The sequence below is a fragment of the Rattus rattus genome, chromosome 8 (assembly GCF_011064425.1).
Source record: "Rattus rattus isolate New Zealand chromosome 8, Rrattus_CSIRO_v1, whole genome shotgun sequence".
NCBI classification, from domain to species: domain Eukaryota; kingdom Metazoa; phylum Chordata; class Mammalia; order Rodentia; family Muridae; genus Rattus; species Rattus rattus.
In genome coordinates, this window is record NC_046161.1 from 56,221,890 (window position 1) to 56,249,139 (window position 27,250).

The window sequence follows — 27,250 nt, forward strand, 5'->3', positions numbered from 1 at the left end:
CAGAACTGAGTGACAGAGCACACTGAAAAAGAAATCCTGCTAACTCCCCAGAGCTCCTTCTAAAGCTTTCATTCTCAGAATGTTGCCAACTAAAACGAGCTATTAGGAGCTAAGAAGTGTCCAGCAAAGACAATGTATAGATAAACACATGGTACTTCTGATATCAGACGTGGCTCTTATAAGCCAACTTTAGGGTCCATGAACAGTATCTTAGCCTGTTTCATAACCCATAAAGACAATAATCATTCACAGTCATATTTCTTTCTCTTCTTCAGTGATCTGTAGCCCACAAATACCAAGTACCAGATAAACAGAACACTGTAAATGCTTGGGAGCACGCCGAGTGAATGGCCACCACACAACTTTGCCTCTGAGTGCTTTTTTATTTAGCTGTTTTGGCATATATAAAGGTCAGAGAGTGAATATATACATACAAAATTCTAAATACCTTCCCTAAAATGGTTTAACCATTGGCCAGTCACCATTTTTACTTTGAAAAATCTTAATTGTTAAATATGTCTAAAGTGCATTTTTTTGCAGCTAATCAATAGCAGCATTTGTTTGTTTTTTATAAAATCTTAGAAAATATTCAGAACAGTTGGAAAAGTCACAATAAAAAAGGCAATGTGATCTAGACACATTCTTCTGCAAGACGACTCAAGACACTGCATCTAGTGCGGCTTTGGGTAAATCACCAACACGAGCAAAAAAACTTCCTTCTGTCACCAGGGTTGTCAGTTCAAGGTTTCTTGCGCCTAAAACACAAAACCAACATTTAGTATTGAATTCCGCACTTCTCAACATAGTCTGGCAAATGACTTTAAAAAAAAAAAAACAAATGTGTTTATTTTATGTATATGAGTATACTGTCACTGTCTTCAGACACACCAGAAGAGGGCATCAGATGCCATTACAGATGGTTGTGAGCCACCATGTGGTTGCTGAGAATTGAACTCAGGACCTCTGGAAGAGCAGTCAGTGCTCTTGACCTCTAAAGCCCCCTAGCAAATGACTCTTTTTTAGAAACATTGTGTGAATTCCTTTTATCAGAAGAAAATGTCTTTGGAGCAATGAGTAGCTTATAGAATATAGCAGGAGGTACCTCTCCTGTTCTGACCCTATTAAGCCATCTTCCAATATCCAAAGGATTAACCTAAGGTTAAAATCTAGAAAAAGAAGTGTAAAGATAGGTTTTATGTAACATGGAAAAAGAACAGAGTAGCTTCCTGGTGTGGGTTTAACAGACGAGCAAATGGTGTGCTTCCGTCAACACGAATTCTGGCATTCAGCTTCACCCATCTTTAGAACACACCCCAGCCAGGCAGCAGTGGCACACACCTTTAATTCCAGCACTCGGGAGGTAGAGGCAGACAAATCTGTAAGATTGAGTCCAGCCTGCTCTACAGAGTGAGTTCCAGAACAGTCAAGGCTACCCAGAAAAACCTTATCTCAAAAACACCAAAACAAAAAGAACATATACCCCTATACAAACTCATGAGCTCCATTAGGTAAGGGTGACACACAGAATGCTGTCATCCCTAGAGTCTAGGGCATTTTACAGAGAGCCAGCCTTGTCTATGATTCCAAAGACAGCTAGCATGCAGCATGTTGTGTATTATATGCCTTGTCATATTAAGGCAGTCCCACCTCACCTCTTTCCAGGTCCTCTCAGCTCAGCCTCAAAAAGATTTAGAAATGCCCCAGTGTGAGCTGCTGACACCTCCTCCAGCAACTCTTAGAGCACTCTGGAGAGCTTGGCATGGCAGAGGCTGGCCACAGACAGTCGGTAGGACCCAGGAAAAACCAGAGAATAAGGAAAAGCCAGTGCCAGAGTGGTGGTCGAAAGCCTGGGAGAGGGAGGACACAGCTGGGCTGGCCATAATGCTCACTTGGGTTGTGCGTGGTGCTGATATCCGGGTCCCAGCTGAGATCCTGCTCTCATTTCAACAGCAACAGAACACTAGAGGAGATTGACAGGAGAGGGAAAGTCAGCTCCCATGATCCAGAAGCATACTTCCATTTAGATGGGCTCTACTGTGATGCATGAAATCCAAAACTGCTCTAGTTCCGCGAGGACACCCAGTTTAAACCACTAGTTACACACTTACGATCCATTTCTGCACTGGCAACAGGAGCAAGAAAGGCCTGGAAGATTGTCCAGGTGTATTATCACTTTACATGAGGAAGGAGAAAGGGTGGACCTGAAGAAGCTGGTGGCCAGGGCCTTGCCCAATTCTCCCCCTAGGAGCCTTTCCTCAGAAGCAGTAGTCACAGGGAGCACTGGCGTTGCTGTGGGTTAGTCCATCTGCTATGATGCTCATTAGTCTGGAGCGATCGATATCCCATTCTTGAACCTTGTCCCCCACCAACCTCCCGACACACACACACACACACACACACACACACACACACACACACACACACACACACACACACACACACACACACACACAGAGCGAGAGAAGACCTTTAGAAAGGGGCAGACGAAAAGATATGCAAGTGCCCTACCAGCATGTTAGCTACAGGCCTCCAGGCTGCGTGGGTACTATATGGTTTTGCCTCAGCATTTTCAAAGAGCATTAAGTGCCACAGCACCACGCAGCTAATTTTAGCAAGCAAGTATTTAATTTTACCCCTACCCTTGTTTCTACATCGGTCCATTCAGACTCTGTACCATCGGGTTGGGCAGGTGCTAGTGTGGACGATCTTCGTTTTCGACTACTGAAAAAGGGGAAACATGATGCAACAATCACTTTTGCATCTAAGAAGAATGAAAAACATTAGAAGGGGGAAAGCCACCTATACCCCTGCAGAGAATTAATGATAAACCGCACAGGATATTCAGTTCCTAAGAACAAAAGGGAAAGAAATAGCCCTTTAGAGATATATTTGTGACCAACACTCACCCAGTTGGCGATTCTTGTTTTAAAGTCTCAATATCAGTAAACTGAACCGACTGTCCACCTCCTCTCGTCTTATAAACATCACCCTAAATCCAAGGGAGGAAAAAAGTCAGTTACACTTTATACATCCAAATGATAGGCAAACCTATCTGAAACTGATCCAAGATTCTTACCCATATACCCAAAAGGCCCTTGAGCTGCTGAATTTACTATCATATTCTTCAGAAACTTTGGTCCATCTCTCACTAACGAGATGGTCACCACAGATAATCAGTAACAATCCTAGCTGTGGGACATATTTTATTGCACCTATAAACTTAAAAACTGAATTGCACAAGAGTCAGTTAACCAAGCCCATGTTTCCAGGCTATTGTCCTTGCACGACTGCAATGGGAGTCCTGCAATGAGTCCCACGTGTCATTGTCTTTTTATCTTATAATCCTGATTTTTTTCCACTGGCTAAATGATCAAAAAAAAAAAAAATCTTCTTCTAAAGAAAGGCTCCTCTTTCTAAGAAGGATTTTTGGGTAGCTTGGTACTAAGTAAGATCCTCATTTGTTTATTTATGAGACTGTTAAACTGAGATCCTCCAAGTTTTGATGCAAACATTTTCTCTTGAAATGACAGCTAAGTAGGAGACAGTTATTCAGGTTTCCTTCCAGCATGACCTCAAAGTGGTGACCCACTTGCCTCCCTTAGCCTCCCAAGTGCAAGGGTTCAAGCAGATTGTCAATATAGTTCTGGGTTTATTTTTGAAAGTTTTAGCTAAAACTTTAGTACTATATTAACTAAAGTATATCACAAGAACCCCAAGATTCAGATGCTGGAAAGATAGCTTAGTGGTTTAGAGTACTGACTGCTCTTCCAGAGGACTCTGGTTTGATTATCAGAATCCTAATTGCAGCTTACAACTGTCTACAACTCACACATGTAACACACAGATATATATACAGGAAAGAACATAAAATAATAAATAAGCTTTAAAAAAAAAAAAAAAAGAAGAAAAACCCAAGAGCCTAAGCCTATTAAAGGATCTGTAACCTAAGCAATTACATTAATTTTCTGCTAAAACAAAAGCTCCACCCAATACCCATCTACGTTCTAGATCTGGTCAAGGAGAGCAGGACAAATGTTTCTCACTGGCATTCTTTTGTGAAGACTGGTCTTTACCTTAATTACTTTAGTCTGAATCTCCCCATCAGAGGCCAGTTCCTGGTGGGTCAGCATGTACTTCTCACACTTAGCTAGTGCCTTTTCATTTGCAACAGACACTGTGATGGCGTGAGGGACATGTGGCTGCATGACTGTCTCAGTTTGCACATTAGAGGCAGGCTTATGATCTACCCATCTGCTCCCTGCAGAGCGGGACCTTCTGTGTCGTACAGGAATTGGTGTGTTCTGATCAGGTTGAAAGAGGAATTGGGAAACAAGCACAACCCAGGATTACTTTGAGGTTCCGTTAGAAGTGCAGCAGTTTACAATGCAAGTTCACAGAAATCAAACCTATCCACACTAAACATGAGAATCATTCAATGTTCTCTTCTTAGCCAAACAACCAACAGGTATCTTTGGAGACAGTCTGTTTGGGAGCATCCATTGCAACAAAGGGCAAAAGGTACAATTATAGTGATTCTAGGTCTTCCTGTTTATGGCTAGAGTTCAGGACAAATAATCCATTTCGCATTCTTGATCAAAACCAATTAGCATGCCTGCTTTGCAAAGTCATTAAATTAACAGCAGGTCTGTTAAAGGTATCAGCAGGATCAATATAACAGGTAATTATGTCCGAGGCATCTAAACAGAAAACATTCCTCATATATAGCCAGACCAAAAAGTGCAAGCTGTTGAAGCTCTGGGGTAGGAAAATCCTGAGAACACAGGTGTACAGGTACTTCTCGTGAGCCATGCCTCAACAGTGTAAGTACTTCTGAGCTCTTGCTGTAAAGATTTTATATTTCAGAACACTTCCACAAAAGCTTCAAGTATACTCAGCAATTTTTCTCTCCAAACATTTCTTAAAAGCTCCAAGAATCAAAGACTATAGTATGAAATCAGCTTGTATCACATAATAAAAGAACTTGTTTTCCAGTCAGATGCCATGTGTGCCAACTTGAACAATACATTCAACTTTAAAAACCGTAAAAGCCGTATTTCATGTGCATGATATAGTAGTATGAGCAAGTACGAGCATCTCCTATTTATAAAACAAAGTAAATGAGAGTGTGCAGGCAGTCCTTGCAGCCTAGCCAAGTGAGGATTCTGGTCCCTTACTCAGCTACAGGAAACCAGCTCAGGACAGCTCTAATGGCACCCTGCAACAGTCACAACTGTCACTAACATTCAGCTCCTGTGCAGGCAGGAAACTTACATTCTGAAAGCAGTCTGATTGACACTGAATAAGAAAACCGAGCTCTTAAGATCTAGCACTTGATGGAAGAGCTTCCTCAAACACATTTACAGCATAATACATTCAAACCAAACTTGAAAAGGGGACAGACTACAAAGAATCTATTAGCAGTCATGACTCAAGTATTTCCTCACCAAAATGTTAAACTTCGTTCCCTGATAACTTCTGACCAATGAAAATGGACACAGAGATACAAATCTTGTGGACACTTTCTGCTGCACTTCTAAAGAGATTTTGAATTTTGAGAAAGAAGTCAAAGTCTATGCCTCTAGTACATCCTCCTGTCTCACAGCCCAAGCCAGGCATTTCTCTACTGCTGGCCAGGTGAATCTGACATTCTCAAAAGAGGAGGATTTACTAGAGTTAATCACAGAGACCATTCACCATGATCTGCTCCCTAAAGGCTCAAAGTAAAATCTGCTAAGAAAGAAGTTGAGACTTTAGTCTGTTGCCTCTAAGAACTCTGGGACTGGCTGGTCACCATCATAAGTAATCCGACTGCAGGTCATTTATTGACATTCTAAATCACCTAAGTCCTTAAGCAAGAATTTACTTGCAAGACTATTTTACTTAGAACAATAATTTTAAAAGATAAGCTAAGATTTTAGTAAACCTAATTCACAGTATTCGTGCAATTCATTCAAGTTCAAAGGAAAAATTATCTACTATTGTAAAAATATAAACTGGCTTCACTTCTTCACCCTTGAATGCGGATGAGCCTTTGTAAGGCTTTAAGACAAAAATTTTCGGATGTGAAAGCTGTCGGGAGTTTCAAGCCAATCCAAGTCACAAAAATGAACAAGGTGGAGGCAGATTTTATAGTAAAGACTTGTGGTTGCCACATGCAGCGCATGCATCTGGATAGCAGTAAGCTAAGGCCACCTTACTGGGCAGGCAGGACAGTGAGAGGCCATCTACTCGGGAGATGCTGACTTCTATCAGGTGGTAAAGCCTGTGGTTACATAGAAAAATGTTTTATTTTGGGTTTTTGGGTTTTTTTTGGTTTTTTTTGAGGAGTGTCACGGCATCTATGACTTACTTTAGAATGCATCAGAAGAGGGAAGACCTGCATAAAATAACAGCGAATCTGCCAATGCTGTAGGCAGGAGAAAATCTAACCCATTAAGGAAAATTTTTAAATGAATTTTTTTTTTTCAAAAACAGCAAGGAAAAAAAATCAATTTGGGAAGGGGAACCAAAATGAATGGATGGATGGATGGATGGATGGATGGAAGGAAGGAAGGAAGGAAGGAAGGAAGGAAGGAAGGAAGGAAGGAAGGAAGGAAGAAAGGGAAAAAGAAAGGAATAATACAGTCCATATTTGATTTGGGGGAAATTATGGCTCATTGACAGAACAATTACTTAGTATGCTGAGGCCCTAAGTTCAATCTCCAGTAACAAGAAAAAGAAAAAGAAAAAGGAAAGAGGAGGAATAAAAATGAGAGGGAGGGAGGAAGTAAGACTCTCCTGTTCTTTGATTCTGTGCAAAGCCCCCTGGTCATGAAAGCAGTCTGCTCTGGGGGGGAGGGGGGGTAGAGACCATGCTGGCTGGCAATCAGAGCACTCAGGCACATGCTTCTGCTTTCTCACATCTTAGCCTGATTTCAGGGAGGCTGTCAGAAAAGTCAGAGCTTCTTCATTTTAGAGCCCACCCATTTTTCCATTGAGTATCTGGAATCAAGTTACAAAGAGCAGAGGAGAAGTCTCCCGCTACAACACTTTAAAGAACACTGGCACTGACCCTGCGGCAGTGATCCTCTTGTACGCCTATCTCACTGCTGAGTGCAGGGACCATCTCCCTGCCTTCAGTCCAGCACATCCCTCGCCTTCTGTCTGACACCATACACGCTTTACTTTGTCCTGGCTCCTGCTGCCTGTGCCTTGCAAGAGAGGTGACATTGACAGGGGTGCTGAATGGAGACAGTTTCTGCTCCCATTCCGAAATACAGGAAGCTACAGAAATGCTGCTGCAAGAGTTAGAGCGTCTGTGAAGCTGTGGCTGGCTCATGAGTTGCTGGCCGTTGGAAATCTGAGCAATATTGTTACTAGAAAGCTAGAAAAATTGGAGAAAAATTAATGAATAAGACTGAAAAACTGAGCAACAATATTACTTTTCTACAATTTTACTACGTGATGATTCAACATTGTAAGAAACTGTTTGCACTCATTAATTTTTCTATGATACACTTTGTTTCTGAGACAGGGTCTCTGTATGCAGCCCTGGTTAGTTTGGAACCCTGTGTAAATCAGGCTAGCCTCAAACTCAGAGGTCTGCATGCCTTGGCCTCCCAAATATTGGAATTAAAGGCATGTGACACCATGACTGTCCCATTTGTGCTAAGTTTTAAAAGTAGAAACTTAAAAAATATAACAACAATAATTCTCCCAGAGAAACAACCCTCTAACTGGAACAAATTTTCTCTAGCGCTGATCTAGACACAGCTGCAAACACTCACAGGCACAGGCGAAGGAGAGACAGATCTCTGAATGATTTTCTCCCGGTCCCGGTCCCGGGAGGGTCTCTCTGGCTTCTCAGGTTTAGGTTCAGTCACAATGGCCTTCAGCTGTTTGAGCTTTTCATCTTTGACCCAGAGTTTGTTCTGCATCTCTAGCTGGGTGGCTGCCACCCGACGCTCCTACAGGGAGCCAATGACAAATTAGTCTACTTTAGTCACACTGTATCACCCACTTCCTCCTTGAACATGACAGTTCTCTACTTTCAGAGATTAGCAGATACCACCAGAGCTCCCAACAAGCACAGAAACACAAAATATTTAATCTAAAAACAACACTCACACATTCCTTCTGCCACTTCATCGTCGTTTCTGTCACCATGCCTTGCAACCTGGCTTCTAATCTGCGCTTGTCAGAAAACTCCCGCTGGAGTTTCTGATGCTGGCTTTCAAGCTCCTGCTGCAGATTACGCTTATCTTCTTCATAGATTGTAGTTGTTTTCTCCAAAATCTCAATCTGCAAAGGAGACCACTGTGCTCAGCATCTGGTATGCAAACATTTCACCTAACTGTAGAATAGTCCTTAAGTTGCTCGCAAAAGCAAACTTGTGGAAATATGCATGCATACGCATGCATACGCATGCATACACATGCATACACATGCATACACACACACACACACACACACACTTGCCCTCTATTTCACCTGAATTCTCAGTTCTACTTCAACACAGAAAGGAGAAGCTATTTAACAAGACCCTCTTCAGGCTAAGCTCCACTCCTAAGATTAAAAGACTAAAGTCTTTTCCTCCCTTGCAGGCCCCTTCCAGCAGTGACAGGTACATGAGCTGTAATGAGAGCATTGCTGAACGGCTAGCACACAGGAGGAACTATGACCACAAACCTTGTACTCCAAAGTTTTGTTTTTCTTCTCCAGTCGTTCTATTTCTGATTTCTGTCCCGAGATCACTTTTTCTTTTTCATTTAGCTTTTCCTGAATGTAGTTTTCTTTATTTGATAGAGAATTGTCAAATTCTTTTAATAAGGCTTTGAAAGCTACACCTGAAACAGAGCATACAGACTCTATTGTTACTGAGGGTACGAATAAAACCCACAAAAGCAGCTTTCATTGGCAGACACCTTAGGAAATCCCTCCATAGCATTCGGACACAAGAGAAGGCTGGGAATGCAACTGCCTGCACCTTTCTGCTTTTTATGTGCATGAGGCCCTGGGTTCAATACCAAAAAATGAAAAAGAAACCAAGTTTGGAAAGAAATTAGGAGTTTGATTCTTGAACCTAAAGAGATGTTCATAGAAGTGTTCTGTAACCTCTCCCTAACACAGTAAAGCTTGATTACAAATGCAACAACAGAAATAATCTGTACTTGAGATCAGCTCAATCTGGCTGAAGACCCTAGTACACCATTCAGAGAGATAGACATTTCCATGACCTGACTGTTCAATTGTTCCACACACTTTCCCTACACCATCTTGAGGCACAATTATAAATGGATAATACACAGAGATAAAAAAATACTATCTTATATCCATCACTATTAAAAACTTAAAAAGGCAGGCTGGAGAGATGGCTCAGGGGTTAAGAGCACTAACGGCTCTTCCAGAGGTCCTGAGCCAGCAATCACATGGTGGCTCACGACCATCTGTAATGAGATCCAATGTCCTCTTCTGGTGTGTCAGTGACAGTGTGCTCATAAACATAAAAAATAAATAAATAAAGTTAAAAATATAAAATAAAATAAGGCAGGGAGGCACCCACATTTTCCTCTTATATTCTTTAAAAGTAAAGTGGAGCTGGTGAGGAATACAAAACTTTACCATTCAAATTAAACAACGCCTGGAGACCACGACAAAGCTAGAAACAAGTCTTCCTTGAGAGGCGTCTCAACAGATGAAGTCACTAAGACCTGTTTCTACCTCCAAAGTCACAGCAGCTGGGAGCAGCTCTGCCCTTACATTGTTTGTTAAGCTCCTCAGTCATCAGTTGTCGTAAGCGATGTCGTTTCTCCAAAGCGTCCATCAGTCTCGGAAGGGTCTCCTCATCATTGACATCCAAAAGCTTGCATGGGGGCAGTGGTGGGAAGCTCTGTAGAATCTCTTCAGTCAAAGGTTCTGTAGTAGACATACAATTATGAAAGAAGTCTGATGCTATGAACAGAGCCCGTGAACCAGTAACCACAGAATTTTTTATTCTTATTATCAACATCATCATTATCATTATATTATCATTATTATTATTACAACTACAACTACTTAATGCTAGAGTTACAGATATGCTTCACTATACCCTGCTTTAGGAATGGAACTTTTCAAAAATTAGATAAAATATACAACAAAAGAAACCTTATATTTTAGTTCAAAGTTTTGTGCATTTGGTCCTTGAGAAGTTTTTTTTTTTAAGCTACAGAAAGACAAGCAAATGAACAATGATATAACAGCAAATCCTACCATCTCCAACTGGGCCCGCCCGAGGCAGGTTTCTGTACCGTCTCCCCGGTGTCAGGCCACATATCGCCTTGTCTACTGGTCTTGCTACTTCCACTTCTTGGGTTACTTCAGCAAATCTCATGACTTGCTGAAAATACAAAACAGAGTCTGTAAAAGCTAATCTACCTATTCTTCTCTAAGTTCGTCTGCATAACCATTGACCCTATATAAATCTACAAAATGTGCAGAATGCCATTCTTCAAATCCAAGTAGCTGTTTACCCTAGAGAAACCCAACTGTATAGCACAAATCCACATAAATTACCAAGCTTTCTTCATAGTCTTCAGCCTTAGGATTCACACACACGATCATCCGAACCTTCCCCTCCCCATCAAAGTAGTTCTTGAATAGATGCGTTAGCTTTGAATCTCGATATGGAACCATCTATAAAAACATCCAAAAGCTAAGCATATTAGACAGTTAAAATGAACAAATTAAACCACAAAGAACTGGGGAAGGCTGCTGTGTACCTTGTTGGTTCCATACATCTGGTTCTCTCTCAGGACTTCCATGCATGTTCTTAGTGTCATCAATGACTGATTAATGTTTCCTGAGAGGAAGTAAGAAACAAAAGACATGTGAACCAGCAAGACAGGAGCTAATGAGTCTGTGTGCCTGTAAAACTTCTACTTCATTTAACTGCTAGATTTTCATGCTCAAGTTCAAGGTGTCCATGCATGATCCCACTTTACCTTCAACAGTATTAATTCTGAATAGCTTCAACATCTTTCAGTGACTTCATTAAAAACTCTCCAAATACATTACTCTTTTTTTATTCTATGTGCATTGGTGTGTTTTGCCTACATGTATGGCAAGTCTGTTTGAGGGTGGTGGATCCCCTGGAACTGGAGTTGTAAGCTACCATATGGGTGCTGGGATTTGAACCAGGTTCTCTAGAAAAGCAATCAGTGCTTTTAACTGCTGATCCATCTCTCTAGCCCCACAATATTACTCTTAAAAAAGAGAGAATCTCATTTTTTAAATTTTAATTCTATTCAGTTTTATTCTTTGTGTTTGAGTGTTTTTGCCTGTATGTAAGTAAATGTACTACATATGTTTGGTGCTCACAAAAGTCAGAGAGGACATCAGATCCACTGGAACTAGAGTTATACATAGTTGTGAGCTGTCCTGTGGGTGCCACAAAGTAAACCCAGGTCATCTGGAAGAGCAACAAGTTCCTTCCCTCTACCTCCCACTCCCCTTTCTTTCTTTCTTTTTTGTTTTTCAAGATAGGGTTTCTGTGTTGAACAGCAGAGTCCTGTCTGTCCTGGAACTTGCTTTGTAGACCAGGCTGACCTATCCACCTGCCTCTGCCTCTCAGATGCTGGGAGATTAAAGGTATGTGCCACCATACCCGATGCAACAAGCGCTCTTAACTGCTGAGCCATCTCTCTAGCTTGGGAATAAAATATGACACTTAACTCCATGGTCATTTAATGAACGTGGCACCCATAGTTTCATATGTCTGCCTGCTTGGTCTCCAGTTGAAAGAACTATTTGGGAAGGTTTAAGAGGTACAGCCTGGTTGGTAGATGTGTTTTACTGAAGGTGGGCTTAAAAAGGGTTTCAAAAGCACAGGCATTCCCAGTCTCTCTCTCTCTCCCTCCATCCCTTCCTGCTTCATGGTTGTGAATCATCTGACCCACGGCTACTCCACAGTAACCTCCCAGCTACTGCTTGCTCCAGTACCATGCCTACTTGCTGCCTTTCTTCTTGGCATGATGGTCACCGACTCACCCTGAAATAGTAAGCAAGCCCCCAACTAAGTGTTTCTTTTATAAGTTGCCTTGATCAAGGTGTCTCTTCAAGGCAATAGAAAAGTAACAGTTTCTTCCAAACCCTAAATTCTGTCATAGACAAAGTCATTTAACTTGGCTTTCTTTCCTTTTCTAGGGGTGGTGGTGCTGGAGACTAAACTCAGGCACCTCATACATGGGAGGCCAACCATATTCCAAGGAACCATTTCAGACTATAGTTGGACAGGGACAGAAGTCCCTCCTACACCCAGAAGGGACATGTTTCTAAAAGTCAAGTGTCTTAGGAACCAGCAAAATCTGTCCCTCTACACCTCAACAGGATTTATTAGTCATCATGCTTTCTTTCTTCTAACCAATCTCATTTGGATTCCTGACCAGACAAGGCTAGTATACAATCACAACTCTTTAAGAATTTTGACCTCAGTTGTACTCCCAATGCTAAAGAACTGTTTATCCTGGAAAGATGAGGCCTCCTAACTACATCATGCCTATCACATAGATCCTGTAACTATATATTACGAAGCACCCCTGAAGTCCCAGTACTCAGAAGGGCTGAGGCAGGAAGACCAACAGCCAGTCTTGACTTCCAATAAAACAAAAAACCACGAGAAAAAAAAACAATGAACAAATCAAGAAACAAACAAGTTAACTTAGGTGGGATGGCAAGGTGGCTAAGCCAATAGAAACACTTGCTGCCAAGACCAAAGACCTGAATCTCAGGACCCACAAAGGCGAGAACTCTTTCACGTTACCTTTTGACCTTTATGCACACCCTGAGGCATGTACACACACACAGATAAAATGTTAATTTTTTAAAAGATAGAGTATTTAAAGACTAAGTTTAATAGTTAATGTCATTGCACTGATTAGGCAGACACCACCCACTGATAAATACAAACTGATGTTCCAAGCCCTTGAAAGTTAGCCGTAAGTACAGCACTCCACTTACCAGCTTCACGTAACCTGTTCCCTTCTGCTTTAGTACGGTTAGTTCTTTCACTTCCAGCAAGATCTACCAGAGACAGCTGGCTTATAGTAATTTGCTCTTTTTCCTAAAAGGGAGAAAATTCAACCATCTAAGCTAAATTATACTGCATTACACCCTTAATCCCAACACTTAGGAGGCAGAGGCAGGCATCTCTGGATCTCTTGTGAGATCCACAACTCTACACAGTGAGTTCCAGGCCAGCTAGGGCCACACAGAGAAACCCTGTCTCAAAAACAAACAAACAAACAAACAAAACGACAACAACAAAAAGATCCAGTTAACATAGCATTAAGTCTTAATGGAGAGTGTATGTGCAGAATACAAATGTGCAGAGGAGCAGGGGAGGTATGATACAGGAAGAGTTTGCTAGGAGCTCATGACTGAGTACTGGTCTGCTACCTGGCTGTCCTCAGAACAGATACTAGATAACTTGAGAGCAAACACTGTGCTATTCTGCTCTAACAAGTCTCATTTATATTCTAGCACTGGGAATTCTAAGCTTTGTCTTTAGCAATACACACATAACAAAAGCAAACATATTATAACATAAGACACATAACAAAAATAAAACAAGACACCCCCCCAAAAAAACCCACAAAAAAACAAAAAACACACTAACTTAACAGTTTCACAGTACTCTAACTTATATAAAGAAATCAGGGGGCTGGAGAGATGGCTCAGCAGTTGGGAGCACCGACTGCTCTTCCAGAGGTCTGGAGTTCAATTCCCAACAACCACATGATGGCTCACAACCATCTATAATGGATCCAATGCCCTCTTCTGGTGTGTCTGACTGCTACAGTGTACTCATATACAGAAAATAAAATATATCTTTAAAAGAAAAGAAACCAAAGTCAGGGCAGACGTGCTCTATGGTTAAGAGCACTGGCTGCTCTTGCAGAGCTCTCAGCACGCACTTGGCAGTTTAGAGCCATCTGTGACTCGAGGCCCAGTGGGTTGCCTTCTACTGGCCTCCATAGGCACAGACACACGCGTGCTACACAGACAAAACATTCATACACTTGATATAAAAATAAAGCTTAAAAAAAGAAAGTTAAGAAGCACCTAAATGGTATTATGCTGTTAGCAAGAATTCACATTCCTAGCACCAAAAAAAAAGTCATTCATAGGAAATCAGATGTGGGGAAGACTTGTTTGTGGCCATTTTCTGATTAACATTTATTGACTGACTAAGCCAAGCAGTGAACAAGAAACTTCACACTGCTTCCCTTAATTCTCATGATCTTATAAGAAGGCTCTCTTACAGTCAGGTCAGACATTTGGGAAATAGGCAGGAATCCAAATTCAAATCCTAGTGAGTGGAACTCAAACTTTCCCACCATCTTGGACATGGCCAGACTAAACAGTCAAAATCATGACCAGTGAAGCAAGACTTCAGTCCTAGCAGGGGAGGCTGAGGCAGTGAATCTCTGAGCTCCAAGCTCCATAGTGAGATTCTGTTGTCAAAAACAAAAGCCAGGCATGATGGCACATGCCTTTAATTCTGGCTGTTACAAAGCTGGGGCCAGCTTTACCTGTATAGTAAGAAATAACCAAAAATAGAAACAAAAGAGGCCATGGATTTGAAAAGCAGCAAGAAAAAGTATAGGAGAGGGCTAGGGGAGAGGAAAGGGAAGGGAGAAATTATATAACTACATTATAATCACAGAAGTAAGAGAAAAACAAAAATGTTCCAGATTGTCTCACAAGGCAAGCAACACCAACACAATACACATTGTCCCAGACCTTTAAAGCTTTGCAGACCCTCTTCACAACACTGAAAACGTGTGCCCTGCATGCTCGACCCTAGGATCAGACCCCAGCTCTACTACTGTCATGAAAATTTCTTTAACTGTATAGCTGCTAGCTCTAGAGCAATATTCATCACATGGCAACCCCTAATTTAGGTCATCTTCTAAAGACTAAAACATTACCTGTAAGACATTGTCTCCATCAGCATCCAGGGGAGCCTGGACAAGTTTAATGCTGAACACGCTATGTGAACGACTGGACTCTCTATTCAAATGGGTGTTAGCAATACGTCTCTTTTTCTGACCTATAATGACAGAGAAACCATTGATTATACCTGAACTCAGCCATTGATTATACCTGCTTTCTAATTCATCCAGAAGTACTTCTGTTAAATCATAGCAACAACTCTGAGGGTTAAAACTAGCAGCTCACATTTTTCAAATTCTAGTTGTTTCTAACCTCTCCAGAAAACCTCGAACGCCTCCTCCGTAGACTTCACTTCTACTTCTGTACATCCTGCAACATACATATTGTGGTTCTTATCTTCTCGGAGCATTTTAGACTGTGGGAGTCTATGGAAAAAAAAGAGGGGTTAGTTTCCTAAATGAGATGCAACTGTCTTCCTTTAAGAGTAAGGTTAAGTGCCAAGCAATACAATAACCCCTTGCTCCTCAGCTCGCTAACAGAGCCTCATACCCATGCTAGCCAAGTGCTGGACCACTGAGCATATCTCTAGTTTTTAAGTTTAGCTCATGGTTCTAAAAGCTGGATAGTCCATGAGTGTGGTACTGACACCCAGTGAGGGCCATCCTGGGTATCAGGGCAGAGGCACCGCATGGTCAGACAGAATAAGCAGACTCTTAAGACATCCATTCTTTAATGGATGTAAATTTACATAAGAAAATGTCGCCACATGGGGGCCTGGGACCCACAGAAACTAGAAGAGAGCATCAAGATCCCCTGGAACTGAAGTTAAAGATGGTTGTAAGTCACCACGTGGTGCTGAGGATTGAACAAAGGCCCCCTGGAAGAGCAGCCAGTGCTCTTAATGTTGGAGCCATCTCTCCAGCCCCATGTTTTAATTAATTTTCTTTGTCGGCACTCAAATGTGTGGAGGTCAGAGGACAACTTACAGATCCGTCCTCTCCTTCTACCATGTGGGTTCCAGGGAAGCAGCTCAGGGTGTCAGGCTTAGCAGCAAGCACCTTTACCTGTCATTCAGGAGCCCCACACTCAGTTTTGTGAATGGTAAGGATGGAGACACTTACCAGCCACCATCACTGATAATCAAGAAAGGAGGGTTTACCATTGAACTGATTGTGGGGGGGAGGGCGGGTAATGGGGGAGGATGGGGAGGGGAACACCCATAAAGAAGGGGAGGGGGAAGGGTTAGGGGAATGTTAGCCCGGAAACTGGGAAAGGGAATAACATTCAAAATGTAAATAAGAAATACTCAAGTTAATAATAAAAAAAAAGAAAAGAAAAGAAAGGAGGGTTTAGAGGGTAGCACCCTGCCTACTGCCAAGGAAAAGCAAACTACTTACAAACATGCCACACATGCCCCCACTAGTGTTAACTACACCCTTTGTCTTAAAAGTCAACATCACATACACAGCCTCTGCGTTCCTCATAGGTGTACTGCAGCCGTTCCACCTACTGAAGGAATAAGGCAGACATTACTGCTCTAGAGTAGCCATCCTACAACGGCATTTCAGTCTAGACTAGTGACAGTGATGGTGAAGCCGATTCAAAACCCTCTATGTGAGATTCCTTCACTGCAGTAACTCCTCAGAAAAGGAGAGTCAGCACCATCCTCACATTAAATCCACAATCAGCACACATATAAGACTCCCAGGAAGGCACCTGTTTCCTTTGCATGACTAAATAAATCAAGGTAGCATCACTTAAGACAACATCACTAGGTCAAGCCAAACTGCAAATGTAAGAGACATAAACATATTCAGTAATGCTGGGCACAGTGGGACACACCCTTAATTCTAACACTCAGGACACAGAGACAAGTGGATGTCTGTGAGTTAAAGGCCAACCTCATCTACAGAGAGTCATTTTTTTTTAAAAGGTTAAAATGGTAGCAATAAATCATATCACAAAAGTTTAGATAAAACAGGAACACACAAAACTGGAGTTGAAACAAAGGACAGTTTAAAAAGCATGAAAATATTTGTTAAAACGGGAAAGGAATTTAATATAAAAAGCACTGCCTCTAGGACTGTACTCTCTTCATTTCTCTCTATAACTTAACCCAGGTATCTCTCTTAATTTCAACATTCCAAAAACAAAGACAGGTAACTCCAAAGTGAAGCCCCTTTGTATAGTTTCCATTTGAAGCTGGGCTTGGTGGTGTACACTGCTATCCCAGCTCTGAGAGGCTCAAGGAGGAAGAGCCATGTACTTGCAGGCCAATCTGTGCAACCCAGCAACACTGCCTCAAAAACAAACAGTTCTCATCTGAAGAATGATTGAGTAAAGCAAAAGCAAAAGACCTTCAGATTTAACTCACCTAGCAACTTTATCCTTATTTTACTAACCATTAGTAACTAAGGGATTCTGAATATCCTTTGAAATGCAACTCAGTAGGAGCCACAGAAATTCTTTTATCAATTATAGCCTCGACCAGAGTCCATGTGATTTTTGTAATAGTGGACATGAGTCTGTTTTCAGCTTAAGGGTTTTCTAAATCCAGCGGTTTCCACAGTAATGTCCATTTACACATATACACAAATGCTATATGTAAGACAAAGGGCTTCATATTATTATGTTCTAACTGGCTGCAGTAAGAATAAAACCACCCACGTGTACTAGTCATTTGACACAAGACTTGTGTGTCAGCTCTGGAACAAAGAGAGGCACACTTCTGTAAAGCTACATGGTAACTGGTCTTCTGATTCTGCAAGGCAAGACCCACAGCCCCTAAGGAGTAGCATTTACCTCTGGCAGAATGATAGTGAAGTATGGCTTTACACTGATTCGCAATGGATGAGCGAAGAATTACTTGTTCAGACAAGTATCCATTCCACAGAGATCACCAAGACACAGACAGCCAAAATGGCTGCAAACTTCCAGCACTGTCAGGGTGCTGAAAGGTGCCCAAAAATTACCTATAAAGGCTAAATTTTCAAAAGCAATTTCCAAGATCTTCAAGTTACTCTGCCTTAACCCACTGGTCTCCTAATACAGCTACAATCTAAGTACTGCCAGGCAGTGAAGCACACGCCTTTAATCCTATCACTCAGAGGGCAAGGCAGGCAGATCGCAGGACTGTACTCTCTTCATTTCTCTCTATAACTTAACCCAGATATTTCTTGAGGCAGAGTTCCAGGACAGCCAGAGATACACAGAGAAACTGTCTCAAAACAAGAAAAAGGAAGAAAAGTATTCATTGAACATGACTATATGATTATAATTTCTGTGCACCCTGAAAATAAATGCAAGCATCATCCCCATCTATACAAGAAGCCATGACTTGCTTGGGGTAGCTTTCTAGGTTAACTGAAGACTCTTGTACTTACTTGGGCTTTATGGGATCAAACTGCACTTCTTCCAATAGATCATATAGGTAATTATTATAGATTTCAATGTAAGAGACAAACACTCCATAGACACTGTCTTCATCAACTTCTTCTGCTTTGCAGAATTCTTGTACATTTATCATATCTGCAAACTCTGGATCTGCTTGTCGCCTACAATGAGAAAACAGATCCCCTAACTTCAAAATGTACCCACTATAAGTTAAGATAAAAAGTAGATAACAGCTGTGTGGGATAGTTCTTTGTCAACTTGACACAAGCTGGAGTCTTTGGGAAAAGGGGCTTTCAACTGGAGAAAATACTTACCTCTATAAAACTGGCCACCAGGCAAGTCTGTCTAGCCTTTTCTTGATTAATGACTGATGTGTGTGGTACCAACCCTTGGCTGGTGCTCCTGGGTTGTATAAGAAAGTAAGCTAAGGGGCTGGAGAGATGGCTCAGCGGTTAAGAGCACCAGGGGTCATGAGTTCAATTCCCAGCAACCACATGGTGGCTTACAACCATCTGTAAAGAGATCTGATGCCCTCTTCTGGTGTATCTGAAGACAGCTACAGTGTACTTATATATAATAAATGAATAAATCTTTAAAAAAAAAAAAAAAAAGAAAGTAAGCTAAGCAAGCCATGGAGTAAACCAGAAAAACAGCACCCCCTCCATGGCATCTGCATCAGCTCCTGCCTTGAGTTCCTGCCCTGACTTCTCTCAGTGATGGACTGTTACTTGGAAATGTAACAGGAAGATAAAATAAATCCTTTCCCCCCCAAGCTGCTTTGTTTAAGGTATTTTATCACAGCAATACAATGATATCACATGTATCAGAGCAAAAGCAAACTCTAATGATGTTCTGTCACGTGGGGCTGAACTCATAAGCAACTTTATTTGGATTTAAGGTGAGTCAAGGACACTCTAAGCCCTCAAGATTCACAACACAAGAACTTACCTTCCCCCTACTTGGGCGTATTCTCTTGAAATGAGATAAAATATCTGAGCAGTCAAGAACATGCCTCAACCCTGACCTCACAAAAGTCAGCTGTAAGACCAACTTTTCTAATTCATACTTACCTTCTCCGGACCTATAGAAACTGTAGGACAAAATTCCACCCACCATAGGTCACAATGAAGTCACTCACTTGCTAGAGGGGGTCTTTGGAATGGGCATGGCTTCTCTTTTCTGCCGTTCTAACAAGGCATCGACTTCACACTGTATTTCCATACTGTTCCTATCATTAGACTTAAACACCTAAGAGAGAGGCAAAATAGACTTGAAAATAACTTTAAGGAACAGAACCATTTGAAAATAGGAAGCATTTGGGGAAAGGGCATGAGACTCTGGGGAAAGGTCATGAGACTCGGGGGCCCTGCAGCTCCTGATCCTCTTGTTTATACCACAGGCATGCAGCCACCACGCCTACATCATGTATGTAAGAGTCAAAGTAGCTCTAATGTCTTTGTCTTTCCTCAGCATCACTGCATCCATAGATGCCTCAGCCCTGTGTCTATAGTAACAGTCACAACCCAAAGGAATTGTACTTACGAAACGTTTTGCTTGAAATGACCCTATGCTGTTAAAGATCATATTCAAACAACGAGGAAGCAGGCCTCCGGACCCTGGAGACCCTGTCATTGTGTAGGTTTTTCCACTTCCCGTCACACCATATGTAAATAAAAGACCTAAAGTGTGGCAAGTAACAATGAGTTATAGTCTTAAAGCCCCACATAACATCTCGTTTATTTAAAACACTAAAATTAACAAGCCCAAAAAAGGGCACTCTGATGAGTTAAATCTGAATTCAATGTCAAACCAAATATATGAATATTAAAAAATTTTATCACAAGATCAAACAGGGAATTCAATTAGACTCCAAGAGTCATACCATTCTTGCCATGAATGAGGTCATCTACCAAGGGATTAGCCACAACATCAAAAAGCTCCTTCTGGGTGGTGTGCGTGCCAAATACCCGCTTAAATGAGTACTGAGTCTGTGGAGAAAAGAAAAACATCACCACATGGAATTCCATTAGATTAGAGCTGTATCTGTTCTACACCTGGAATGTTTCTGTTATGAGCATTTCAAACCCAGACATGTTAAAAGAAATCACCAAGAATGGTCTTTAAGCTTGGAGCCTTTTGTAGTCACAATATACATAAATCACAGCTATCATAAGTTCAGTCCTAGCCACTGAGGAAAGTGAAGAAAAGCCATTGAGCCCTCTGATGATGCATAGATTAAGAATGATCAAAAGTGAGCACAGATAGCCAGTGCTACAGAGGCTGAGACAGGATAGGTACTCAGTACAACGGCCCACTCTATCCCACACAGCAGTACTGTGCACTCTGGTCTAAGAGCAACGGTAGCCTCAGTGTCTATTATGGCAATCTATCTAGCATATGCAAGCACATTTGCTCATGTTCACCAAATGGTGAAACTACCCAGTGACCCAGTGACACCTTCATCTTTAAACAATGCACGACTGTCAATAATCAATATAGTAAGTGTTATAAAGGAGCACACTGAAGGACCAGAAAGTGAGGTGCTGTTTATGCTGGGGTCATCTAAAAACCCTGAGAAAACAAAATTTAAGATGAAATTCAAGGAGGCGGCATCCATGTTACATTACAGGGAGAAGTCCAGGTTAAGCCTGAGTGGCTGGTAAGCACGATTCTGGCTTGCACAGAATCTCCAAAGATAGTTGAGGACTGAAAGATAAGGATGGGAAGATAAGCAAGAGGCTGGTTGAACAGATTTTGCCCATTTACAGACTTTATTCTTGGAGAAGTTCTGCTCAGAGAGAAAAGGATAAGATCTTCTACTTGGCAAGATCGTTCTTGCACCTCTGTGGAAACCATTAGACAAGATCATCTGTAAAAGCAAGCAGACCAGACAGGCTTCAGGAAAGGCTGTGAATGCTACTCAAGGCGCGCTCAGCACACCACGGCCTGATGACTGGTTCTCCGGGAAACTTCCACTGCCACCTTCCATTGCTCTACCTTGGACTCCAGTCAGTGGTCATATCTTAATGCACAGATTACGAAGCAGTTAGGCAGGGAACTCATGCTGGTAAGTTATATTTGGCACAAGCTAACGTAGCTGATGCCCAAATGAAGATAAAAAACTTTTCCCCACCACAACAGTTTGATTACTAACCAGGTCAGAAGCAGCTAGTGGCAGAAGGAACCGACAGGAAAGGATAAAGTCACAATCCACTTTGCAGGACTGACAGGCTGTCTGTAACCCTGATATAAGTGGATGCCAGACGGAAGGAGCTCCCAGGTTTCTGGACTGGGCAACTGACAGCAATGGTACCTTCTTTTGAAAAGGCTAAGAAGAAATCATTTAGAGGGAAGCAGGGACTCAAGAGCTCCTTTCAACATATAAAACTTAAGATGAGCAAGGCAATGGTGGCACAGGCTTTTAATTCTAGCAGTTGGGAAGCAAAAGCAGGCAGATCTCTGAGTTCAAGGTCAGCCTGGTCTACAGCGTGAGTTCCAGGATAACTAAAGCGACAGAGAAACCCTGTTTCAAAAAAAGCTTAGAAAGAAAAGAAGAAAAAAAGATGTGGGATTGCCATAAAGACTCCAGAACATTTAAAACCATGGAATGACAGAGAACAGAGCCCCTGGGTCAGGCATGGTGACTCAGACCTACCTGTATTCATTCCTCAGGAGGCTAAGACAAGTTCTAGTCCAATCAGGCTAATATGTGAGGCCCTGCCTCAAAAACAAAACAGAAACAGAAACAGAAAACAGAAGATGAGAAAAAGAAGGAAAAAGAGAGCCTTGGACACAGCCCACCTTAGTATTCAAAGGCTAGACAGGAGAAGGCAGCAGAGGAGGACAGTGACGAAAGAGCCTAGAGCTGGAAAGGGCAACAAGAGTGGCAGGGCGCTTCAGGAAGGGGCAGGCTGCTGAGATGAGACAAGGCTGGCAGCAGAGAGGACATGGGAAGTCTACAGAACAGCCCGGTGGTGGCGCAGGCCTGGAATCTCAGCATACAGGAAACTGAGGTAGACAATGTGTCACAAGTTTAAAGGAAACCCAGATTATACAGCAAGCTGTAAGGCAGACAGATTAGAGGGTAAAACTCTGTCTAAACAAACAAGAGTGAATGGCAGTTTGAAAGCAGAAAGTCTGAATCAACTGTCTATTTTTCTGCATTTCTATAGTCCCATCCCTTCAGCAAATCTGACTTCCTGCCTTATTATATGAACTACTTGTCTACTTACCGTCAGTTTAGGCTATGAAGTCCATCAATGCAGTTTTACTTTTAAGAAAAAAAAAAAAAAAAAAAAAAAAAACAAAAAAAAAAAAAAAACCCACCTTCCCTACCAGAGAGTGACAAGCCTCCTACAACATTTGGAAAACTAATACAATTCTATAGCTTTATTTCCTTTTTTTTTTTTTTTTTTTTTTTTTTTTTCAGAGCTAGGGACCGAACCCAGGGCCTTGCGTTTGCTAGGCAAGCGCTCTACCACTAAGCTAAATCCCCAACTCCAATATATCTATCTTTATACTCATTGTTATTGTCACTGTATTTGAAGCAGGTCTCCCTCTACAGCACAGGCTGGCCTGGAACTCGGACCCTCTTGCCTCAGTCTCCTAAGCTCTAGTATCACAGTTCTAGCTTGGCCTAGTATTTCACATTTACCCATTTTATTCAGTACTTCATTAGATATAAAAACTCTCTCAATACACCTCAGTAGTATAACATTTGCCAAACGTGCAGGAGGCCTTAAATTCATTCCCCAACACTGTAAATAATAAACAAAAACACCTTCCAGGTAAAAATGGTGATACATGCCTCCCTCTTATACCACACTCAAACTGTAAAGGCCGTGGATCACCAACCAGTTCAAAGCCAGACTGAGCTACAGAGAGATGTTGTCTCAAATTATAAGTGCTGAAGATGAACAAGGTCCTGAGTTCAATCCCTAACACCACAAAAATCAAACAGCAAAACCCACCCAAGGCATCAAGGGATACATACTTCTAATTTCAGTACTAGGGAGACCAAAATAGGAGGACCAGAAGTTTTGAGGCCAGCCGAGGTGTGGTGGTCTGACTCAGAATGCCACCCCCATCCCCATGAAGTTCATACATTTGAACATTTGGTTCCCAGTTGGTAGACTGCTTAGGAAGGAGGAGGGGTGGCCTTGTTGAAGAAGTGTGAGATGGGGGTGGGTTTTGGTGTCGAAAGCCCAGTGTCTCTCTTCCTGCCTCATGGTTGTATATTAGAATAAAAACTCTCAGCTACTGCTGCAGTGCCCTGCATGCTGCCATGCATTCGTGCCTCCATGCTTGCTACAATGATGACCACGGACTAACCCTCTGAAACTGTAAGCTGCCTTGGTTACGGTGTCTCTTTAGAGCAATAGAACAACACCAACACACTGGGCTACAAGGTGATACTGTCAGAGAAACAAAACCTTTTATGATTGACCCAAATACTTTTTAAAAGTAAAATTGACAATGATACTACTGAGATGTAGCTCAAATGGCAGAGCACTTGCTTAGCATGCACAGGTTCAAGCCCCAGGGAAAGGAAAAACACAGGAAATGCCTTATTGAATGTTACTCAAATCTCCTCAAGTGAAGTTTTATATATCCAGTTTTAAGATATCCTCTGAAAGTCAGGTGGTGGTGGCACACGCCTTTAATCCCACCACTCAAGAGGTAAGAAACAGAGGCAAACAGATCTCCATGAGCTCCAAGCCAGCCTAGTCTATATAAAGAGTTTCAGGACAGCCAGGGCTACACAGTAAGACCCTGTCTCAAATAGACAGACAGACAGAAAAGAAAAGCCCCTAAAAGCAGCCTGCTAATTCCAACATACCAAGAGTCTATCTGTATGCCCTAGAAATGAAAGATGAGGTGACTAAAGTATTCCTTCCCACAAATGAGATCACACATGAATTTTTAAATTCAAAAACAGAAAACAACTTGGTTCCACTAAGAACCTACCTCCTTGTAGTCTCCATTTCTGTTGAGTCGATAGCCCTCAGGGGTGTGGAGCTGCACGGTTGTACTATTGACCACTTCCACACAGCACTCTTGGTCAGGAAAGCTCAGTGGGCGCACCCTACAGTACACCTGGGAAGAGAGAGTGTTCAAACCAGGTTGACTCTTCGCCTGTTTTTGTTTTTTTTTTGTTGTTGTTGTTTTGTTTTTCTTTTCTGTTTGTTTCTCCTATTGAGACACAGGTCAGCAGTCTGCCTGCTGGTCTCCAGGATGTCGGGGCTGCAGGCATGCTCCTCTGTGAATGTTTAGCACTCACTCACTTTCCATTTATGTTCTGTTCAGTCACCTACAAATATCTGATCTTCAGCACAAACAAATCCCAGAGTCACCAAAACCAAGATCTAGAGTTCAGAATGGTCAAATGCAAAGATTCATTAAATCAAAATAAACTTAGGTTAAAATATTAAACTGCTCATCTCTTCACTGGTGTGCACAAATAAAACTGTAATAACGTAAAAAATCTCTGAAAATAGCTGAAAAGGCCATTAAATTCTTCACAGCTGGATGCCATGTCAAAGAGCCAGCTCAGGTGTGTGCATGGGAGCACGCGTCTGTAATCACAGCACCTGGAGGGTAGAGGCGCTCATGTGAGGAAAACCTGTCCAGCTGTGCTCACAGCAGATGGTGCAACTGGGAACCAGAGCCACTCTGCCCCAGCAGTGGGGTGGTGGTATCCAGAACTCCCCTTTTCAGGAAGAGGGGTTACCTAAATTGAGTTATTCTACACTAGTCTCTCTGAACCTTGAGTATGGGGTTCTCCTTGAGAATGTGTCAGTTACCACATACAGGTGGGAGAGGGCTTAAGACCTGAGAAGAAAGTCCCCATCCCCACCCTATCCCAAAGAGTAGAACCTGGTGGGAGAGATCATTTAACTTTTCAAATCTAATTAGTGATAGCAGATTTGCAGTCAACAACTAAAGAGTTCCTTTTTCCAGGCCAGTTAATCCTGTAGAGAAAGCAAACTTTCTAGCTAAAATCAGCTTTATACAACTTAGTGCTTGATTTAACTGTGCTCCTTAACCCAACTTTCATATCGTTTTCCTCCCCTTTCAAGCACACATGAGGTAGGATGAACTAAAGAAAGAACAAACACACGAACACACACGAACACACACACACCTTACCCCCACTGGATCTTTAAGGTTTGTCTGAGATCCTTTTTTTATTACAGGTTTCCTGGGCATCTTAGCCTTCCTGGTTAAAAAGAAAAAAAAAACAAAAAAAAAAACAAAACATAAATTTCAATTCACTACTAACATAGAAGACATCATGAATTCTAACAATGGTGAACTTCCTAGGGCTTTAAAAAAAACATTTCCCAGCAGTACCAAAATACTGCACATCAAATAACATGAATATAAACAATAATAATCTGTATGGAGAAATGTGGCATATGTAATCTAACTCATTAAAATTGTGATTGGGAAAATATACTTTCGATACCAGAAGTACCCAGGGGAACTTTTGTTTGATTTCATTTTTTTTTTTTATGTTGGAGAGCAAATTCAGAGATTTGCTCATGCTGGGCAGGAAGAGTAGATTATTCACAATGCTGGAATCCCTTGCTATTTTAAGTAAACAATATAAAAAAACATTTTGATTTACTTTAACATTCTCTATCATTTAACTTTTTTCTTTCTCATTTATAGGCTACAAGAATATGTTACACAAATTAAACCAAAAGATTCGTTCAGACAGTAGATTATTCAAGTATTTTTCTCAATAGAGTCACACGTAAAACAGAAGAACACCAGAGTTGGGCGATATACTGGGGTAGATATCCTTAAATAAATATAAAGACTTTGACGTTTCCTCATTTAAAAAGTTCCGGTTTTCTTGTGTGTGTGCGTGTGAAAGTAACGATTTCTAAAGCCAGTCCTCCTTTGCAGTAAAAGTGTAACCAGGATATGGCTCTCTGAAGTGTCTAGGAATTACAGAGGAATGTGGGCGTGGGCGAGATACAGCAGACCAGTGGGATGGCCTGGGGACAAAGATAGCCCAAGGTAACTGAGCTGCAGAAGGACCCTGACCTCCAGGAACTAGGGAAGGGATGCCGACGGAGATATGGAGACTCAACTCCTCCAACGCGCACCCAGGCTGCGCGCTCCCCGGGGTCCCTAGACTTGCCACCTGCACAGCGGGCCGGGAGGAAGGAAGCTGGGGAAGGATGGTCAGCCCAAAGGATGGCAAGCCGAGGAGGTGGTGGCAGACAGCCCCGAATTTGGAGTCAGCCTTCGGGGGCTGAGGACTGTGCGGGCGCGGGCACACCGGGGTCGGCAGCCACCAGAGCTCTGCGCAGAGGAGCTCCGGCCTACAAGTCCGGACTCAGCTCCCAGGCAGCCCCCAGTCTCCGCGTGAGGAGGGCGGCAACCCCCGCCCAGTCCTCCCACTAGTCCCCTCCTGGTACTCACGCCGACTTCATGACCGCAGTCTCCGTGCTGTCCTGACGCGCGCGCGGGACGTCGGGCTCCGACCGGAGCAGGGCTGGCGGGAACTAAGCCGTAAAGGCAGCGGCCGCGGGGACCCGGACTCAATCTGAGGAGAGCCCGGCGGCGACGCTGCAAGCCCAAGTGTGCGCCCGCCCGGCGCATTTCAAACAGGCCAATCAGCGACCGCCTGCGGCGAAGAGGCGGGGCCTCGGGGAGCCTTGGCACCGCCAGCAGGGGCGCTCGTCTCCTTGGCAACCCAGGAAACTAGCAGGAGGCTGAGGAGGGTAGTGCTCGAGAGAAACCGAGAGGGGAAATCCCGGCCCTTCCGTTCTGACGCAGAAACTGAGGTCTCCCTGCCTTTGTCCAGAGAATCTCTAAGGAAGTCGTGGTCGGGAATGTTCTACTATCAGGCTGGCCGGTTGACTTTCAGGCCACCACATCGTCTTATTCATTTTACTGTATTTTATATTTTATTTTTACACTTAGTTCT

General features: G+C 42.4%; 1 protein-coding gene across 4 annotated transcripts; it reads right to left on the reverse strand.

Annotated features, from left to right (window-relative positions):
- Window positions 1-323: 323 nt before the first annotated feature.
- Window positions 324-27,005, reverse strand: Kif23 (kinesin family member 23). 4 transcript variants are annotated; one of them, XM_032910151.1, is made up of 24 exons: window positions 26,743-26,868; window positions 25,456-25,525; window positions 24,274-24,402; window positions 20,189-20,294; window positions 19,849-19,985; window positions 19,445-19,554; window positions 18,297-18,467; window positions 16,378-16,419; window positions 15,226-15,338; window positions 14,949-15,070; window positions 12,976-13,078; window positions 10,740-10,819; window positions 10,534-10,653; window positions 10,231-10,357; window positions 9,739-9,894; window positions 8,668-8,825; window positions 8,107-8,280; window positions 7,767-7,946; window positions 7,052-7,363; window positions 4,074-4,301; window positions 2,907-2,989; window positions 2,640-2,721; window positions 1,890-1,960; window positions 324-755 (listed from the first exon to the last, which is right to left on the reverse strand). In XM_032910151.1, exons 1-24 carry the CDS (start codon window positions 26,751-26,753, stop codon window positions 740-742), a joined length of 2,901 nt encoding a protein of 966 aa, XP_032766042.1. In that variant the 5' UTR covers window positions 26,754-26,868; the 3' UTR covers window positions 324-739. The 4 variants fall into 4 exon arrangements, with proteins under 4 accessions (XP_032766042.1, XP_032766041.1, XP_032766040.1 ...); XM_032910150.1 differs by having other exon boundaries at window positions 16,378-16,422; XM_032910149.1 differs by lacking the exon at window positions 16,378-16,419 and having other exon boundaries at window positions 25,456-25,521; window positions 26,743-27,005.
- Between the last annotated feature and the right edge of the window lie 245 nt (window positions 27,006-27,250).

Excerpts from the sequence above, each read along its gene's own strand:
- Kif23 (XM_032910149.1), bottom strand. The coding sequence starts at position 26,922 with ATGCGCCGGGCGGGCGCACACTTGGGCTTGCAGCGTCGCCGCCGGGCT. Across the intron at positions 10,654-10,739 it reads AGATGTATGGAACCAACAAG|ATGGTTCCATATCGAGATTC; the intron begins GTACACAGCAGC and ends ATGTTTTTATAG. Across the intron at positions 1,961-2,639 it reads GGACCGATGTAGAAACAAGG|TGTTCTGTTGCTGTTGAAAT; the intron begins GTAGGGGTAAAA and ends AATCTCCTCTAG.